Source organism: Mustela putorius, unplaced genomic scaffold, assembly GCF_011764305.1.
Source record: "Mustela putorius furo isolate JIRA1106 unplaced genomic scaffold, ASM1176430v1.1 tig00003859_pilon_pilon_pilon, whole genome shotgun sequence".
Classification (NCBI taxonomy): domain Eukaryota; kingdom Metazoa; phylum Chordata; class Mammalia; order Carnivora; family Mustelidae; genus Mustela; species Mustela putorius.
In genome coordinates this window covers 26,192,277-26,212,141 of record NW_025422011.1, presented here as the reverse complement: position 1 = coordinate 26,212,141, position 19,865 = coordinate 26,192,277, and the positions used below count along the sequence as shown (strand labels likewise).

General features: G+C 46.1%; 1 protein-coding gene across 17 annotated transcripts in view; it reads right to left on the bottom strand.

Annotated features, from left to right (window-relative positions):
• Positions 1–19,865, bottom strand: part of PLEKHA7 (pleckstrin homology domain containing A7) — a 211,468-nt gene that overhangs the window by 48,901 nt on the left and 142,702 nt on the right. For all 17 annotated transcript variants that reach the window (XR_006602273.1, XM_045066175.1, XM_045066174.1 and 14 more), the window contains one exon: positions 11,901–12,076. Coding sequence is in view for 16 of the 17 variants with exons in the window: in XM_045066175.1 (XP_044922110.1) it covers positions 11,901–12,076 (176 nt within the window). In the remaining variant the exon portion in view is untranslated. The remainder of the gene's footprint in view (positions 1–11,900; positions 12,077–19,865) is intronic.

The following is a 19,865-nucleotide window of genomic DNA, read 5'->3' as shown; positions in this document are numbered from 1 at the left end:
CTCCTTGTTCAGCTGTCCGTTTGAGGCAGTTCAGCTTGGATAAAAGGCGCCTGAGCCCAGGGTCTCTCCCACTGGCATCTAGCATAGCCCAGAGGACAATTAGAGCACAATTAACATTCTCCCAATATGCTGAGCAGAGAACAGGCTCAGCAACCTTTTTATATGACTTCTTATCTAGAGCTCAAACAGGAACCCATGAGAACACAACAATCTTCTGAAGTATTACTAGTCGGATTTTAGAAATAAGGAAACTGAGGCACAGAGAAGATAAATGATTTTCCCAAGACTATAGTGTTGCAGACCCCATGTAGTTCCCACTGCCTCTCCATGTGTGCCCATGGCCTACGTACACGCAGACCTAGAAACTGCAAAGGAGAATGGAGTGGGGGTCATCAGTCAGGAGGCTGGAGGAAGAACTTCGGGGGCATCAAGTAGGGCTCCTTTTTTGTGGCCTGTCTCCTCCTGTAAAACCTTTCTACCCTACCCACCTTCCTTGGGGTAGGATCCTCGTTATGTCTACATCCCCATTACTTGATAACAGGGACAGAGCAGCCGCTCCATAGGCTTTGCAGAATTTAGACTGGGGAAGAAGGAGAATGCACTCCAGCCTAGCCCAGAAAATTACCAAGGATCCTTGGCTGGGGTAGCCAGTTTCCTTGATAAAAAGGTCCTGGCCTTGATCTCCATCACTCCTCAGATGGCCAAGTGCTCCATTTCAACATGAAAGCATACAGTGAAAATGCTGCTGCATTGACATCTTTGTGGCCACACACCAGGCATTCTTACAGCAACCTAGGAACCTCAGCTACCAATAATCAAGCGCAGACTCCGGGCTGAATCAATCCAGTCTGGGAGACAGTTAAAATACCAATGTAAAGTAACAATATAACACCTAAGGAAAGCAATCACACATCTCACCGTCCACATACTCTCCTGACCATCCATGAAAATATAAAGCTCTGTTTAAAAAAAAAAAAATCAATTTCAGCATTTCAATTTTCATTTGGGGATTACCTCCCCCACTCCCAGTCCATATGGTTTGGGTGCTGCTGACTCTACTAGTCCCTGTCCAGCTGAGGCCCAGTCTCAGTGACTAGTTCGGCTAGTTGGGCTGAAGCATCACATCACCGATCCCAAGACAGGCAGAATTAGTTCTGGGGCTTTGGCTGGAGCGGGTCTTGAGCTGCTATAACTATATGGGAATCAGCTATTTGAGAATGAAACCAACAGCAAGGAAAGCAGATGGAAAGAAACAGAATCCTAAAAATTCTGAGATTTAGCCATACCTAAACCAGATATATCCTTGGACTTTTTGGTTGTGAACCAATAAATTCTCTTTCTCACTTAAGTTAGTCTGAGTTTGGTCTCGGTTACTCTTAGCGGATGGAGTCCTGTTACATCATTTTATAATGACATATTCAGATTGTGATCTCTGAGGGCCCTTCCATTCTATAAGCTCCAGCAGTGGGAATATCTGGGAAATATTCAGGGGCTATACTTTAAGAAAAAGCAATTCTTACTGTATGTTCATTAAGGGACAACTCTTTTCCAGTGCACATTATAGGTTTTAACTTTGTTGTCCTTTCTTCCTTTAATCCTCCATAACTGCATCAGTGTAACCCCAACCAGTAGCCTTCAGGTTGCCTAAATTGGCCTTTATCTTCTTTACTGTTTCTCACACTCGGTGGGGGGAACCCCCCCCCCGTGATCTGTGCTAATGCTGTTGCCTCAAGGACTAGAGCTCTGGCTGCCCTCAGGGTCACACACCAGCCAAGTCACCGAAGCTTGATAACCTGGTTACTCCAATTGCGAGACCTAAGTAACTGTCTCTCTTTGTTATTTCCACCCTAACGAAATAACCAGGCTGTGAAACAACCATGCCACCTGCATAAATGACATTAGAACTTAAAGGAAAAAGGGGTTTCCTCAACTCCAGAAATCAAGGAGTGTGGGTATGATGCCTCAGCCCAACCAACCGTAATACGGATTTTCCTTTCTTTACCAATCAACCTCCATGGATTTACTGAGCAACTATCTATCCCCACTGGGGCAGGTACTTGGAGGTATAAGAAGGTAGCAGAGAAAATGGTCCCTGCCATCAAAGCCAGACAACCCTAGAGCCTGATTTAATCATGGTAGGCACATTTACTACTAATCTCATCAAGTGATCCCAAATTGGGGAGGTTTCTAGTCTTTTCTCACCGTGGAGCTAATTTATAATTATAAACCTTAGTCTTTACTCTTTGTGGACATACAATATATACACGCTCACATGTGTTAGTACATCCTGGTGATAAAGTTGATAGAGAATGACCAATCCTTTTGTCAGATTAACACCACCATTTACTGCAGAATAAGCCTCAAAGACAGTGGCTTAAAGCATGGTAGTCTGCTTGCCACCTGGCAGCCTTCTAGGCCCTCAAACCTGGGATTATGAACAGCTCTTGGTCTCTTGACTGCTGGGACTTTGTGCTCAAAAGATGCCTTTGTGCTCAAAATAACCCAGGCTATGGCTGTAGGTAAGAAAGATAAAGGTAATGTCCTCTACTCCCCCACCTTAACTGACTTAAACAGTTAACTTACTAAGATATATGATTTAAGGAAAAATGTTTTCTGGTTTTCCCCCATCTCCCTGCATTCCCTACAATTTTAACAGCCAACCTCTCAAATCAGGAGATCTGTCACAAAATAGATTTGCAATGCTCCATTTAGCACAATGGTGGGAAAGAATGAAGCACCTCTCAGCTCTCAATGACTATATCATTCAGAGAAGTTGGCTATGCAGGGCACACATGTTTAGCTAAGGTGACACAAGCCCTTCCAATGCAGGTCACTACTATTATTGTGAGCACTGGACTCAGTGACTCTTCAAAGTCACAAGGAATTCTTGGCATTCGGTGACCACTGTTGGCCAAATGTGTTGAACCCAGTGCCGGTGAAACCCGGTTTCAAGGGTTGGTTCCACACAATGCAAGCTGGGTGACCTTGAGTAAGTCTCTGACTTCTCTAGTTTCATGTTTCTTACCTGCAAAATGGGGATAACAACCTCTGTTTCATTGGACTGTAGTGAGAACTAAAGGAGACAGTGCACAGAAAGAGCACAGCACAGTGCCTGACACACAGCGTGCCCTCAAACACACATGCACTGACTACCCAATACCTATTCTGTTCCTCTTCCTTGACACCATACTTTCTAAGTGGCAATGTGTCCAGCAAAAAGTGACATTTCCCAACCTCCTCTGGAGCTGAGGGTGACCAACGTGACTTAGATCTGGCCAAGAAGATGTTAAGATGTATACAGAAATTGCTGGGTGGGTCTTCCAGGAAAGTCTAAAAGAAGTCACACTTAGCTGGCTTAGCTAACCCTCCCCTTCTTCTGCCTGGAATTTAGATTCCAAGGTGACAATAGTACAGATAAAAGCTACCTGCTAAAACCTGGGTAGAAAGTGAGAAAGAGCCTGGATCCCTGCTAGCTTCACGGAGATACTGTACCAGCCTGGATTCGTGTTATGTGAGGAAAGGGAAACCCAGTTTGATGATGCTGTCCTAAGTTGGGTTGCTCTATTACAAGCAATCAGACACAATCCCTAACCTGTTACAAGGTTATTAGCAGAGATTGGGTCCCTCCATTTTTAGCACATTACGGCAATCTCTGTGTCTGCTTAGAACATATTCTTTTTTTTTCAAAGATTTTATTTATTTATTTGATAGGCAAAGGTCACAAGTAGTCAGAGAGGCAGGCAGAGAGAGAGGAGGAAGCAGACTCCCTGCTGATTAGAGAGGACAGTGTGGGGCTCGATCCCAGGACCCTGAGAGCATGACCTAAGCCAAAGGCAGAGGCTTTAACCCACTGAGCCACCCAGGCGCCCCGAACATATTCTTTAAAAAAAAAAGATTTTATTTATTTATTTGACAGAGAGAGACACAGTGAGAGATGGAACACAAGGAGGGGGAGTGGGAGAGGGAGAAGCAGGCTTCCCACTGAGCAGGGAACCTGATGCAGGGCTCCATCCCAGGACCTTGGGATCATGACCTGAGCCTAAGGCAGGCACTTAACCAACTGAGCCACGCAGTGCCCCTGCTTAGAACATATTCTTGTCTCTTCCTGCAAGTGAGAAAGCACTCACCTCAGACTGGGGATACTTTTCTCTTCTTCATTTTCTTCACAGGGAACTTAGAAGTTAACAGATCATACCAAGCACGGATTATTATTTTATTCGCATCTAAACCCTTTATCCCACCAGGAAATAAGAACTACTATTTCCTTCTATCTTAATACTAAGCACATGCACACACCATACACATGAACTCTTATTCAAAGACTTGGGTGGGAAGACGAATGACAGCGTGCAGGGCCTTGGTTGGACTTTGGTCCAGTGGCAGATAAAACCCTACCATCAAGATCCCACTAGAGAATCCCTTCCGACTCTCTACACCTAAATGACCAAACTAGGAATTCAAGAACCAAGGGACAGGCCACGGATATTCTTAGAGAGTTTAGTCTGAACCAGATTAGGTAGCAGAAGTCCTGCCCTGCGCAGCCTGTGTTGACAGAAGCTGGGTCCTAAGCATTGTCCCTAGTCTCAGGAGGACAGTGGGCTCAATAGTCAGAACTGACCCTAGGCACGGTCTGTAGACTTGTACAAAAAGCTGAAGAGAAAGGGGCCCAAAGTATCTTGGGAGTCTATGGCAGGTTTGGTCACTTAAATTAGTCCCTAGCATTTAAGGAAGGAAATGGCTGGAGGGAAATAGAGACAGGAGGCTGTTTCTCCTCTCCCCCAGAGTTAAATAGGGCAGTCCCCCTGGGAGTGGAGCAGATATCTGGCTCCCTTTCATAGGCTATTCTAAATTAACAATAGAGGGCTTTACCGCTCTGACGACACGCTCCCCAGTTCTCCAGGCTGTCCTCTCCACAAGAAGAGCAGGGTAAAAGATTAAATGGAACACCAGACTGCCAAGCTGAGGTGCCTCTTGCCTCAGAGAAGTAGCTACTGGCAAAGTCCCTTGTGAAATTTTAAGGATGGACACATCAGATAAAGGAGGTCTGGTCCCTCCAGGTCTCCTTGCTCTAGCCAACTTCACTCACCTCCCGTCTCCCTTACAGCAGTCACAGTGGCAGGTCATTCATTTTTTTGTGGCCAATGACTAGTTGTTATTACCATATGTTGGGTTCTAATATGTGCCAGGAACTTGACAGAGACCATCTCTAATCCCTACAACAATCCTGCAAGGTCAGTACTGTCAAGCCCAGAGCGGCTGAGGGCATTCAGTAAGCACCAGATTACCTACTACAAATGGTCTCTACGAAAGAATGGGGACAGTGGCAACAGCAGTCATCACGGAGCACTCACGAAATGCAAAACCCTGAGCTAATAAACAAGTTAAATATATTACCTCCTCTTATCATTGTACAATCCTCCAAGGCTAGAGATATTATTCATCTTTCATTATAGGTAATAAAAGTGAAGCTCTAAGAGGTTAACTACCTTGCCTTGAGTCACGTAACCAGTGACATAAGCAGGATTCAAACCCCATCTGATCTGACTCCAAAGCCCTGCACCTGGTTGAAAACATCCCCTTAAATTACTTCTGCTCAGGGCCCAAGGGGCTTGTCCAACCTCAGCTGTTCCTGCTACCCTTTACTCAAAATGACCTGGTTGGGAACGCCAAATATTCAGTTCTCTGAAGACAGTGCAGATAGCCAGCACTGTATGGGCCATTTCTGAGGAGGATGAGTCCCCACATGTCAATCCCACAATATCGGTCAGATCACTCTGAAACACCCCAAGTCCTTATTTGAACACCTAACAGGTAGAGGTTTTACAGCTGTTTTGTTCATCCATCCATCCACCCACCTGCCCAGCCAGCCAAACAGCCATGCATCCATCCATTAACTGATCGCTTACTATGTGCCATTGCTCCATTTTCAAGGAGTTTATAAACGACTAGCGTTGACAATGAGAAAGCAGGCCAACAGAACTTGAGCATGAAAGTGCTGTGCAAAAGGAAGGATAAGCTGGGGCATCTAACACTCTGAAGGGTCAGGGAAGGAGGAAATAATACCTAGGCTAAGGCCCGAAGGATGCACTGACGTTTTCCTAATAAGGCTAAGGGCTGGGGGAGCAGAGGAGCAAGGCCCAGTTGGATCCTGGGGCCTTATGAGATGGACCATGGACCTCCATCTCTCACCCAGTTCCCATCACAGCCTATTCTCCCCCTTGCTCTCTGAGATGCAACCACCCTGTTTCTTGAATAAACCAAGCTCATTCTTGCCTCAGGGTGTTTGAAAGTGCCATTCCTTCTGCTTAAAGCCCTCTGCCTCAGCCTCATTTATCAGCTGGGCCTCTCCTCCTATCTTTCCTGACCATCCAAACAACAGTGGCTACTCCCTGCCCCCCTGTCCCTCTCATCCCATCACCATATTTTACTGCCTTCATGCATGGATCATGACAGAAAATCGTCTTGTTGTCTACATGTTTATGATCTGTCTCCACCATCCCTTCCCAAGAATGCATGGGACTTCACCTCTTTGTTTGAACACAGCTGTATTTCTCAGCATCTTTAACAGCGTCTGATGCACAATATGCTGTCAATAAAATCCTTGTAGAATAAAAGACTAAACAGATGAACACATGCACAAAGGCACCTAATTCAAGTTCAGTACGGCTGGGGCACAGAGAATGGGGAATAGCAAGACATGAGCCAAAGGTGTCATTGGGACCAGACCCATGCAGTGCTCAAAATCCCTGAGGATTACTCCAAAAGTGATTAGACTCTTAAGTTCCTCCAGTCCAGGAGGACTACAAGACAGGACTACAGTTACACAGAGACCAGAGAGGTTTGGAAAGAGTAAAGAGGTACGTTGTCTTCGAATAGGCCCTCCTGTCTGAGCTGCTTGTCAGTTTTTTGAGCTGTAAAGGCAAGCTGACCTCCTTGCTTACTGCTTTAACTTGCTGGAGAGGAAAAAACATCTTCAGACACGAGACAAAAAACAGTCCAATGCAGGGGAGTTGGGAGGAGAGATTTCAAGACAGTCCAAAGTCCGGGAAGTGGAAGAACATGGAAATGGGGGAAAGAAATTATGAACAGAAGGAGCTAACAAGCAGGCTCTGGCAGCACTGAACAGTAGCCCTTCTGGCGTGTGGAACGGGATCTTAAGAATACGTGGATGAGGGGCACCTGGGTGATTCTGTCATGAAGCCTCTGCCTTTGGCTCAGGTCATGATCCCAGGGTCCTGGGATTGAGCCCCACATCAGGCTCCCTGCTCAGAAGGAAGCCTGCTTCTCCCACTCCCACTCCCTCTGCTTGTGTTCCCTCTCTTGCAGTCTGTCAAATAAATAAAATAAAATCTTAAAAAAGGAAGAATACATAAATGAATTTCTATCAAGAGACTCTGAAGCCCGTGTAGGAAGCAAAGGGATAAAGTCAGGAGTCGCAGCAGGGGTGCTCAGCTCTGCTCCTGAGTCAGGGGAACAAGGTGGGAAGAGGCTGGAGCAGGAAGGAGGGGAGGGGCAGGTGGAGGGATGACGGCTAGAGCTTGGGCAGAAGAGAACCACAACTCACACTGCTGTGGGATGACTACATCCCAATAAGGGAGAGAGTGCAATTTGTCCCTAGAAGACTCCTCATCAATGTGATACAGAGGATGAACAATGAGACTGGAAGGGTGTCAAGAAAAAAGAGCCCAGGACACTGTTAAACCAAACCCTATGGAGAGTAGCATATCTGCTATAAGGTATCTTAGGCATCTTATGAAGTAAGCACTTTATACATTCATTTTTTTTAAACACTCTATTTATTTGAAAGAGCATGTGTGTGTGAGAGAGAGAAAGCATGAGCAGAGGCAGAGGGAGAAGCAGACTCCCCACTGAGCAGGGAGCCTGATGTGGGGCTCCATCCCAAGACCTGAGCCAAAGGAAGATGCTTAACAGACTGAGCCACCCAGGTGCCCCTACATTCATTTATTTAACTTAACACTTAACACTTGTAATAGCCCTGTGGACTAAGGAAAACTGAGCTTTAATAAGCATACTTAATCTGTACAAGTGACTCAGCTAGAAAGTAGTAAAGCTGGGATTCGAACCCACAGTTATCTGACCTCAGACACTAAACTCTGGGAAGAAAATGAAAGATAAAAGAAACCGATACAGGAGAAAGTGAGGGGTGAATCAGCCGGCCTGGATGTTCATTGCCTGTGCCTCCTTTATCCCATCCCGGTGAGTCATTTCCCCTTCCTGTGCCCACAGTCCCAGCACTGACTTGGGCATTCACCCCTACCTCACCCTCAGTCCCTGGGGTCTGGCTCTCAGAAGTGAAGCACATATCCGGGCTTGTGCCAGTCGGCAGGGGCATTCCCTGGCCACGGACATGGTGTAGGGTTAAAATGCCATCTAAGCCTGTCTAATCAGAACGGCTCTGAAGAAGACTCTGGCTCTTTCCTGCTGGACTTTTACCCCTGGATGACAGGACTCCAGGGCTCCAACAGCTACCTTGCCATCAGATCTAGGATCTTTCAGGGACCTCCATGTGCAGTTGAAGAATGAATCCAAACCAGAGGAGGCCAGAGCCTAGAGCCTGAGATAATGACTTCTAATATGGTCTGAGCCTTGAGCCTACCTGTTTCTAAAGCTAGACCTATCCTGAACTTTTCACTGAAGGTAACCAACGAATTGCTCCCTTTTTAAGATGAATTTAGGGGCACCTGGGTGGCTCAGTCAGTTAAGCGTCCACCTTTGACTCAGGTCATGATCCTGGATTCCCAGGATCAAGCCCAGCATCAGGGTCCCCGCTCAGTGGGGATTCTGCTTCTCCCTCTCTCTTTGCCCCTCCCCCTGCTCATGTTCTCTCATTCACTAAGTGAATGAAATCTTGGAAAAAAAAAAAAAGATAAATTTGTCTGCATTTTCTGCTACCTTAATCAGGAGTCCTACTATATATACCACATACATAAAGCATCTGTCCATATGAATAAGATCAGAAGCATCTGGTGAGAATCAAGTTAGGCAGAGACTGATACATGACCACTGGGATCCCCCACTTAACACAGATGGAGGTTTTCCACAGCAGATCACCAAACTGGAGGAGAAGGAAGATTTAGTACTATCTGATGAATAATTCTAACTAACCAAATGTCTGAACATCTTATTCTGGGAACATAGAACATTTAATAAGTCTGGATTTGCTTAGCTAACTATTTCATCTCTAAGAAAGCTAAAGGAAAATGTTATTCTGCCTTTATTCAGACTCAGAAGGTAAAACAAGTTGGGTTTTTGGTTTGTTTGTTTTTAAGGAAGGAATCTTGGGCGAGCATGATTATGGGATTTTAAGAATTTAGTAAGGGCATAATAAGAACAAAAGTTAAAAGTTCAGAGAAAATCTAGGGACAATAGCCTGAGACCCTAAAAGGAAAGGAAGACAGTCCAACAGATAAGGGATGGAGCCTGTCTGAAACAGACTCTGGGGATAGTTAAGTACAACATCTTCAGTTAGGAAAAATTAAAAAAAAAAAAAAAAAAAAAAAAAGAAAGAAAGAAAAAGCCAAATCTCACCTAGCAAATTAATCCTGAATAGTTTGAGGCAGGCATCATTTTTCAATCACAGTACTCCTTCCTGTTAAGCCTGATTTCATTCTCATGGCTACCTTTGGCCCAGTGCCCTAGTCAGCCATGATGATCTGAGCAGAAATGGGACCCCACGAAAGAACCCATTTGCCACTGCTGGTCTAAAGGAGCCAGTACAATAACGGAGGCAGCTCTCGGAGCTCACGTTAGAAAAGGGCATGCACAAGAAGAGGAAGGTGGGGCACGAAATCAAGCACAGATGCACAGGCACAGTGGACGGGCCCACAGGAATGGCGGCAAGAAGGGCAGAGTCTAGAAGGAGCTGAACTTCGCTTATTTAAAGCAAAGCAAAACAAAAACAAACTTTCTATTTTTCTAAGAATTAAAATGAAGGACAGGAGGGCTTTAAAAGAATACGAGACGTGGGTATCCTGCTTGGGGAAGATGATGCATATAAATAAAGCTGAATGCTTTAACTTCTGGATTTAGTTCCACATCTTCATCAAGAAGTATGATCTTCTCTGTAAAAAGGAAAACAACCTCAGTTATGAGAGACTGAAAGTCCAAGACCGGAAGGAAAATGGGAAAGGCCCCAGGCGTCAGCATCCCTGGGCCCTAAGGGAACACAGAAAAAGGCTCAAGAAACCTCTCAGGTGATTTCTGAAGAATCAAAGAGAATGGGAAAATGGCCAAAATATTAGAGACTGGCAAACAGCATCCTGATTTTCAAAAGAAGGGAAAATCAGATTCCATTCACCATAAGGCTGGACAGCCTACCACCAACCTAGAGGCTAAGCAGCATCCCTAACTGGGCAGATTTCACAGCACACAGGAAAGAAAGCACCAGAAAAAGGCAAATGGCTCAGCAGAAAAATGGGCAGAGGACAGGTACAGGCAGTTCACTGAAGGGGAAACAGAAGCCCCCAATAAACAGAAAAGATTTCCACCATCATGCAGATACACACTGAAATAACCAGATACTATTTTTTTTTTTTAAGGTTTAATTTATTTATTTGACAAGAGAAAAGAGAGAGAGAGGGAACACAAGCAGGGGGTGTGGGAGGGGGAGAAGCAGGCTTCCCACTGAGCAGGGAGCCCGATGCGGAACTCGATCCCAGGACCCTGAGATCATGACCTGAGCCGAAAGCAGACGCTAAACCACTGAGCAACCCAGGCGTCCCTAACCAGATACTATTTATCTACACAGCAGCTCAGCAAAAAATTTAAAAGCTTGACAATATCAACTACTGGCAAAGATGTGGTGAGATGAGTACTCTTGTTAGGGGACTACACTACTTTCTTTAAAGGGCAACTTAGTATACTGATTTAAATTAGAAACACATTGTATTCTTACCCAGCAATCTGAAAGGCACACATGCAGAGGCCTGTAAAAGGCTTTTCATTACAGGACTATTTATAATGGTAAAAGTTGAGGAAAAAAATAAACCATCCAAGGCTGGGACCATTATGGTCCTATAAAATGCCATATACAACAGTCCAAAATAAAGCTGATACACACACACTGGTAAGGAAGGATTTGGGGGAGGGGGGGCGTTGACGAGCTAAAACACACCGAATAAAATCCACTTGCAGTCGCTGAAAAATCCTTCCTTTAGGTTGCTGGAGAACAACCTTTTGTTCTGAGGCCTCACTGACAGACCACAGTCAAAGGGGCCTCTAAGCAGAGCACAGTGTCCAGATAGTGAAATACAGGCCCATGCCAGAGGAGGACCAGCCAACGCACACCCTGACTTTTCCAGAGCTCTCCTACCTTCTCCGAGACCCGGACTCCACTCTTCGTCTTGCACTTTCTCTCAGGGAATTACCCACAGCCAACAGACTCAGGAATCTCAAGATCCTTGAGTGTACCCTTGGTTTGACCACCTGAGGGAAGGGGTAGCTGGAAGCCCCCTGGCTAGCCCCAGCAACATGGTGGGCAGTCTGAGGCACATTTTCAGTTTGGCAGATCTTTCTCATTTGTCTCTCTCTTGCCCAGTCTGGTGCCCCAAGACTGTCCCTCCCACCCCACAGCAGAGAAGGACAAATGAGAAACGTGCACACCAGGTTCCAAGGCTCCGTATCCCAGGCAATCACCTCACCCTTCCAGGTCTTTGCATTTCTCTGCCCAATGCGGAGAGGACCAGATAACTTCTGGACGACCGTACCATGTAGGCATTCTCTTCCCAGAAGAAATTCATTGTTAATTAGGACCCCAAAGAAAGGGCAGTGCTTAATACGAGTGACTGAAAGGTGGAATTTGGGGCACCCAAATGTTCTTATCTGGGTCCCCATCCTAGTGTGTGTGAAGTACTCTGACGGGGACCTTCCATGGGACTGACCTCTTCAGCGATGATCGAGACAGCACCTGTGCGGCCTGGTTCATGGCCCGGACCCACGCATTCATGTCCTCCTGGGTGTCTGCACTGAAGTAGTAGGTCCTCATGCCCGACTGCTCAGCCTGAGAGCCCCCCGCGGAGCTGTTGTAGATGAGTGCTCGCATGCCTGTGTGCACAGCCTGTAAACAGGAGGTGGAAACCAGGTCAGAGAGGTCAGCACCTGTTTTACTTCCAGGAGCCGAAACAAGAAGACTCTCCAGCCATGCTCTCCCCTCTTCCAGACTGAAAGCCCAGGCACCACCCAGCCTGTTCCCACACCTGGAAAACATCGCGGCGGGGTTCCCCTTTCCTAGTGCAGTCAGCCCCGGGGACAGCTGTGTCTGGTCCCCATGGTAAGGCCCTGCAGCTGTACCTGTTCCTATCTCTCTTACTCCTGGCTCAAGGAGGGGCCTACCGTCAAGGCATCTGTGAGAAAGAATTTCCAAAACCCTCATTCTGTAGAAGCAAACTCTCTGGAATCCCTGCTTGGGTTCTTCTGAAGTAAGCAGTTAGTGGAACTAAGCCAACAATCAGCAGCAATAGCAGGTGGCTTGGCGCAGGTACACGCTGGGTCTCCCAGCTTGGCCGTGAAATGTGACGTGTGCCCATCAGACCTGCTGCTCTTCCCTCTCTCCCCAAAGGCACAACAGAGTCTGCCATTCAACTGAAAATCCTTGTATGCCTACTATGCACTAGGAAGCCTCAAGGTGCATTCACATGTACCCTTGCAAAAAAAAAAAAAAAAAAATCCAAGAGGTACTGGAAATGACCACTGAAAAGCAGCCAGGATGAGTGCAACGAAGAGGCAAGGCCACCAGTTCCTCCCTCTGTGTTCTGAGAGGCAGGGGCCTGGCGTAACTTTTTAATGAAAAACCTCACCGAATCTGCATAGGATGCTTGTGTGAGGAGGAAGATCAGCAAAGGCGACCAGTGCCTCCTAGGTGTCTCCTGGGTACTTCCATGACTTTCATTTCATTTTAATCCCAATGGCTCTGAGGATCTCTATTACAAACGTGTCAAATGAAGGTCTGAGATGTTAAGTAACTTTCCCTGATCTCCATGCCCAGGAACAGATTCTACACAGCATTTAACATTACCTGGCATTATCTATTTTACACACAAGTTTGCTTATCACTGGTCTCTTCCCTCCAGAATAGAAACTCCATGAGAGCAAGGACTTGTCTACTTTGTTCACTGAAGTATCCCCAGGAATAGTGCCTGGCACAGAGTTGGTGCTCAACAAATGTTTGTTGAATAAATGAAGAGTTGGGACCAGGATTTATTCCTAGGTCTATCTGACTCTGAGTCCGAGCTTCTCCATACAATGTTCCCGGATCCTACCCAGAAATTAGTAATGATTACACAGATCACTGGTCCAATAATCTGGATCCAGACTGAAAGGCAGTCAGAGGGCCATTCAGAGAAAGGGCCAGTCAGAGAAAACAAAATGAAAGAACCAATTAGGAGCTGGGAAATAGCATGCTTCTAGAATCACTAATGGTCATGGATGAAACCTCTCAGATGAGCTGTCAACATTGGCTTCTGCAACCCACACTAACACCTAGGTCCAAAATGCATATAAAATATGGGCCAGCTGGTGACACTGACATACCTGAATCTATCCAGCTAGTTCCAAGACAGTACAGACAAACAGCCTGCAGCTAAGAGTCCCTACAATGACCAGAGCAAACCTGATATCCTTCCTGGCATGTATAAGGGGCTAGTCACTGTCCCAGAAAAGATTCCTCCTGTTTTAGCAAGGTGGAGATAGGACAGTGAGAAAAGAATGAAAAGGAATGTGTTGTGTCTTATTAGGAGTCAAGAGAAAGTCCTGGAACAGTTCCCCTGGACAAGGACACCATAACTTCTCTGATACCTCCTCCCAGACCTTCTGCCCAGTTACAAAGAGTAGACACTCGCCCCACCAGACACGAGGCCATCCACAAGCATAAGGCATTCTCAAGGGTATGAGAGAGAAAGCAGGTCCCTACTATACTAGTGTTCTTAGAGCCAGGCTTGTCCAGGAAATCAACATGGGACATTCTTCAAACATGGGGCCGTGGGAGTTAGACCCATCGTTACAGAGTAGCTACACATGATCACAAACAACCTCTAACCAAATTGCCAATATGTGCTCTGTCCAGCTGCCCTTGGTTCTGAAGAACAGATTCCTAACTACATTCTCCCTGTGCTTGGGCGTAAAAGACATACTAACTGTAAAAGTGAGAAGTACAGGGAGTCGGCCCCATGACCCAAGTCCAAAGTGCGCTGAGTCTGAGGAAGATGCCAGAGCCTAGATGATGAGAAGTCTTCTCAACCCTTCCCTAGTCTCATCTCAAAGATGCTCCCTTCCCTTCTGCTCTCTGCTTTCCAATTAACACAGTCCTCCTAGGCAAGTTTGCATGACCGAAGAGAAAAGTTTAGGCTATGCCTAAAGGAAATGAGGGTATAAGCAAGGAAGATTTTACCTCAAAAACTTAAGGCTCCTAGGACAAGACTGCTTTCTTGGCCTTTAGGACTCTGGTCTTGATCCAGCACTAGGGAAAGAAACTGGAATGCTCATACCTCATGCTCCCAGCATCAGCCTTTAGAACACAGAGGCCAAGGCCAGGGCCCATCAACTGACTGATTCATTCTCTAACTCATTCATTTAACAATTATTTATCATTAACTGTTTATGTGAAAGGCACTATACCAGAAGGAACAGCCTTAATCCAGGTCCAGACAGTTTGCAGTCACGTAGAAAGACTACAAATACCTACAATTGTAGTAAGTGTCACCAAGAAGCTGAGGAGGCTGTGAGAGGACTGCTGGGGACCCTGGCCGGCCCTGGAGAAGGACCTACCTACGGGAGTGACATTTAAGCTACCCTCTACATTGCAAGCAGATATTCTAGTAGAAGTAGCACAGAGCGATGTGTGGGACCCCAAAGTGGACAAGGGTATGACATGTTCGAGGATGAAACCAGCATGCCTGGCAGGGAGGAAAAGAGACAGCAGGGCGAGGTGAAGCTACTGGGGTTGGCAGTGCCAGGTCACCAGGGCCTTGGGGTCATGTTAGGGTTTTGTCTCGTGTACAAGAGCAAGGAGATGCTATTAAAGGGTTTGGGCAAAGGACTGGAGAAATCAGATTCTTGTCTGGAAAAAACACTCTGGCTGCAGTATGAAGAGGTGAGAGCCAGGCTGGGGCAGATGAGATTGGGGGCAGGAGACCATTACAGGAGTACAGGTGAGAGATGGTGGTAGGGGCTGAGAAGGAGATCGCCCTGAGGCTGGACAAAGGTAGCAGATAATATCAGCAGGAGCTGGGAATGGACTGGACATGAGAGCTGAGAACGGCAACTGTCAAGGATAAAACTGTGAGATTTATAACTTACAAAGACTATGGTGCCCGTTTGCTGACATTAAGAAGGAACTCCTCATGCCCAACCTTTGGGCTGACTGTGAGCAGCACACTGAACTGGGTAGGAGCTCAGGCCCTTGACTCAGCCTGATGTGCATGGTGAACCTGCCTCTTACCCCAGGGCATCTCTGGACCAGCGGCTCAACCTCCCCAGGCCTCTGTTTCCACACCTCTAAAATGGGACTGAGGGAGATGATGGTGTTTACCATTTAAGGCTACGTGAGCATTAAATGAGATAATGCATATATGGAACTTACAGCACCGCCTACCATTTTTTAGGCTCAAAAGATATGTTAGTTGAGGTTATTGTAGGGCCAGTCACTTGAACAATCTAAGCTGACTGACTGAACTTTCTAGAAACGTTGAGAAGACTCTTCTCTGCCTTCTCCCCATTGTTAATATACAGAGAACAAAACAGGAATTACAAGGAAGCCTGAACTTAGGAAGCCTAAGTAGAGTCACTCAACGGCGACTTCACTATAAATGACTGCTCTGTGTGGTCTCTGTCTACAGAATGGGACAGCTCCATCTGCCCAGGCAGAACTGGCTGATGATGGGCTCGCCTTCCTGGTGAAGACTCCAACAGGTAAATCAACCACCCGCACTGCAGTATTCTAAGAGGTGCACACATACAGAAGAATGGCACCTAAACTGTCCAGAGGGCTCTAGGAAGGCTCCTGAAGGAGGTAACCCCCAAACAGAGGCCTGAAGGACCAGTAAGAGTTGGGGAAAGACATTCTGGGCTATGGTTGAAGCTCAGGCACAGGCCTGTGGGCAAGAATGCTCTGGGGCCCCAGGCAACTGTCCATGGCTGGAGGGAATGTCTTAAGCTGGGAGTGGCTACAAATGGGGCTATATAGATAGGCTGGGGCTGGTAAACCAAGACCAGGCTTTTTCCTGCAGGAAATGGGGAAACCACTGGACGGGTTTATGGTGGGAGCAGAGCCTAAACAGATGTGCAACTCAGAAACAGTCTGGAGGATGGGCTGGAGGCCGCAGAGTCTGCAGGCTGAAGCAGGCATAACCAATACCTAGAGAGCACTCACCCTGCAGACACTGTTCTGGCAGAAAGTTAGTTACAGAAAGTTAGGGCAGCTCTTCCCCATTCTCTTCTTACCTCCTAATAACCTCCATGCTGATGGAGAGTCTAGAATATGAGCCCTGTGAAGGCAAGGACATTACCTTCTCACTGTTGTGTCCCCAGAATCTGTGTCCTACCAAGTAGAACAATGGACCACATTGAAAGTTTGCTGAATATAAGTAAGTGAAAAACCACATGTCTCGGCGGTCCTTCAGAAAGAATCTAAAGCAGCAGTCTTAATTTTTCTTTTTTGGGGGGGGCATGAACCCTTTGGACGGTTTTGTAAATCCTAAGAACTCTTCTTAGAATGTTTCTATGAATGCAAATAAAATAAAGGAAATTTGTTGTACTGAAATATAGCTACCAAAACTTTCTTAAATGTGGCATAATGATATGGGTGGTTCTTTAATAAATCATTACATAAGAAATGTAGTAATAATAGGGGTACCTGGGTGGCTCAGTGGGTTAAGCCTCTGCCTTCGGCTCAGGTCATGATCAAGCCCCGCATCGGGCTCTCTGATCAGTAGGGAGCCTGCTTCCCCTGCTCTCTGCCTGCCTCTCTGCCTACTTGTGGTCTCTCTCTCTCTCTCTGTGTCAAATAAATAAATAAAATCTTAAAAAAAAAAAAAGGAAAAGAAATGTAGTAATAATTATTGTAATTTCAAAGTGGTGATGAGCATAATCCTATTTCAAGATATTTACAATAGTCATAAGGTGTTATGAAGAGCTTTCTGGTTTCTACCGGTGACCAAGGCACAGGTGCTACAGATACCTGTTTTCCCCTGCTCTCCTAATCAAAGGAAACATTCCAGGTTAAAAAATGTAAAGAAGTGATTCATCCATGGACACTGTAGAGCTCAGGTCAGGAACATTTGGTCTTAAGACAGAAGAGCAGTTCAAAGGAGGCCAGTAAGGGCTTTTTTCCCCATTAAGGATCCTTGAACCCTTTCCTGCATGGAGATGTTTTTTGCTTTAGATCCTGGATCTAAGGGGCAAGCTTGCTCAGAGATGACCAGCAGGCCAAGGACAGCTGTGCGTCCAGCAGGAGCTCTTTGGGGAGGCACCCAGATGAGCGAGCAGAGCACAAAAGGCCTGGTGGTTAGGGCATTGTAGAAAGCCTTCTAGACGCTACCAAGAGCCCTGCTTTGCCCTCCTACAGAGCTGTCTGTGTCTCAGGATCCATCTAGCACCAGCTGGTAAGGCACAGGGGCTGCCAGGCTGCACGCACAATTGAAAAAGAAAGACAAAGAAGGGACCAAATAACCTTTCAGGCTGTTCCTATCTACGACCACAGATCCTGTCAACAGTCTCAGGTAAGGTGTCCTTAGCAACAGTCAGAGAATTTCAGCTCTGGACATAATGAAGAGTTGACATCAGAAGCAGGCATAAGGCCCAGGACACTAAACACTGTGCATTCCTCAGTGTGCCCAAGAACGTAGATACTGAACTACCCAAGGGTCCCACTCACTGGCCCTGAAAAGAACCACGCTGCAACCCAAGGGAAAGGGAACTCTTCCACTATCAGGAAACCACAGCTGGTTCTGTGGAGAACCAGCAGGACACCACTCGACCTACCTGCAGCAGCTTCTGTCTGTTCTCAAACCCTAAAGACCCCCCACAGGGATTCCCCACATACATGCATGCCTTCTGTCTCTCAGACAAAAAAATTAGCTAAGGACACTCTTACTGAAGTCCTTCTAAGAAAAATTTTTTCAAAAAGAAAAGAGTCTATGACACATAAAAGATGTTTTTCTAAATCTGTTTTCACACCTCCCCAGTGAAGTGTTAAGATGAAATATATAAAGTTACAGTCAGTTACTGTGACCATATTTCAAATGCTGTCCCTGAAAATTACATACAACATTATCCCAACTGTTTGCCCAGTAGCAACACTGAACCCTAGAAAGGAAGGTGTTCTGAGGAAGACTTTTAGGCTGCAAAAGAGCAATCTGGAACCCACTGAACACAATGTTTTCAGAGCCATCAATCAGCAGGAGAGGCCTCTGAATGATTAAATAAAAGAGTATTCCTAAAATGATAACAATAGACATTCATTCAAATCACTTCCTACCTCCTGCAGTGTGCATGCAAGAGGTGACCAAAATAAGATGTGGAAGAAAAGTAGGAAGAGAAAGAAATTGTCCTCCCTCCCTGAATGCAACTATAAGAGGACATAATTCACATTCAAGTTCTGTCACCACCATCTTCCAGCTTTGTAACTTTGAGCAAGTCTCTTAAGTACTCTAATCCTCATGTTCTTAATCTATAGAACAAACTTCGTAACACTGACCTTACAACATTGGCTCTCCACAGCCTTACATGAGCTTACGTGGATGGAAGAACTTCTCTGGTCATTAACAATTTTACAAATATAAGGCATGCAACAAGAAATAGGGAAGGATCCCAGAATCTTCAACCAACAGCAACTCTGCAGTCATCGGGGCTTGTGACAGCCAAGGGAAAGAGAGGGACAGTTCAAACCTGGCAAAGAACAAAGCTAAATCATCAGTCCAGAAGGAAAGGTAGAGGGTGAGACTGACTTTCCAAACACCACCCCCACAATGGACTCAAGATCAAGATGCTGACGCAGACCCTGTGGATACCAACGCTCTCTTTAACCCTCACAGAGAATTCTGGGTGTTTTATCTTGTGCTTTTCCATGATCCTTTAGCTCTCTATGGCTGGCAAACTTGACTTCTGTTCAACCTCTGCTTTAGTACCTAATGTCCGGTACTTAGCTTACACCCTCAACATATGAACAGCTAAACCACATGAGTAGTGGAAGCAGGGGCCCCTTCCCCCACTTGAAATGCGCTCGCTTCATTGCCTTGTATCCTGAGCAATGTGAGAGGGTGTTCCCCTGTGGTTACTGGCACCAAGGGCTGCTTACTTCAGTGCTGAGACTTGCACTCAACTGCCAATTAAATAGAACTTCAACTCACCCTATCCTTACCATCCCTAGGAGACCCAAAAAACAGCAGAAAGGAAGGAATGCATGGAAGTAACCAGACGAGGTGGCCTCAGGATTCCCCAAGTTTGGGCCTGACCGTCACCTTCCTGGAGCCTCCACACCCAGCTCTGAAGAGGCCAGAGGGCATCAAAGGACCACCATCAGTCATCACAGCCACACTCGCTTGACATGTGACCAAGCAGAAAGTAGAAAAGGGGTTTTACTGTTGGAGGGATTTCCGTGGGAATCTTTAGTGATCCAGAAAACAGATCAAATTTGATTCTATTTGCTTTTCAAAAAGAAAAATGAAGCAGACAAACTTGAAAAGCTCTTCAGCGTGAGCTTCTAACCCTCGATGTAAGTTTTCTTAACAGAATTGCTATAAATCCATGATTAGTGACCATCACTTACTGCAAGTGACGGACACTAATTAGATCGGCTGATTGCAGTGATTAGAAGGCATGAGGGGGACTAGGGATCACAGGACTAGTAGAGA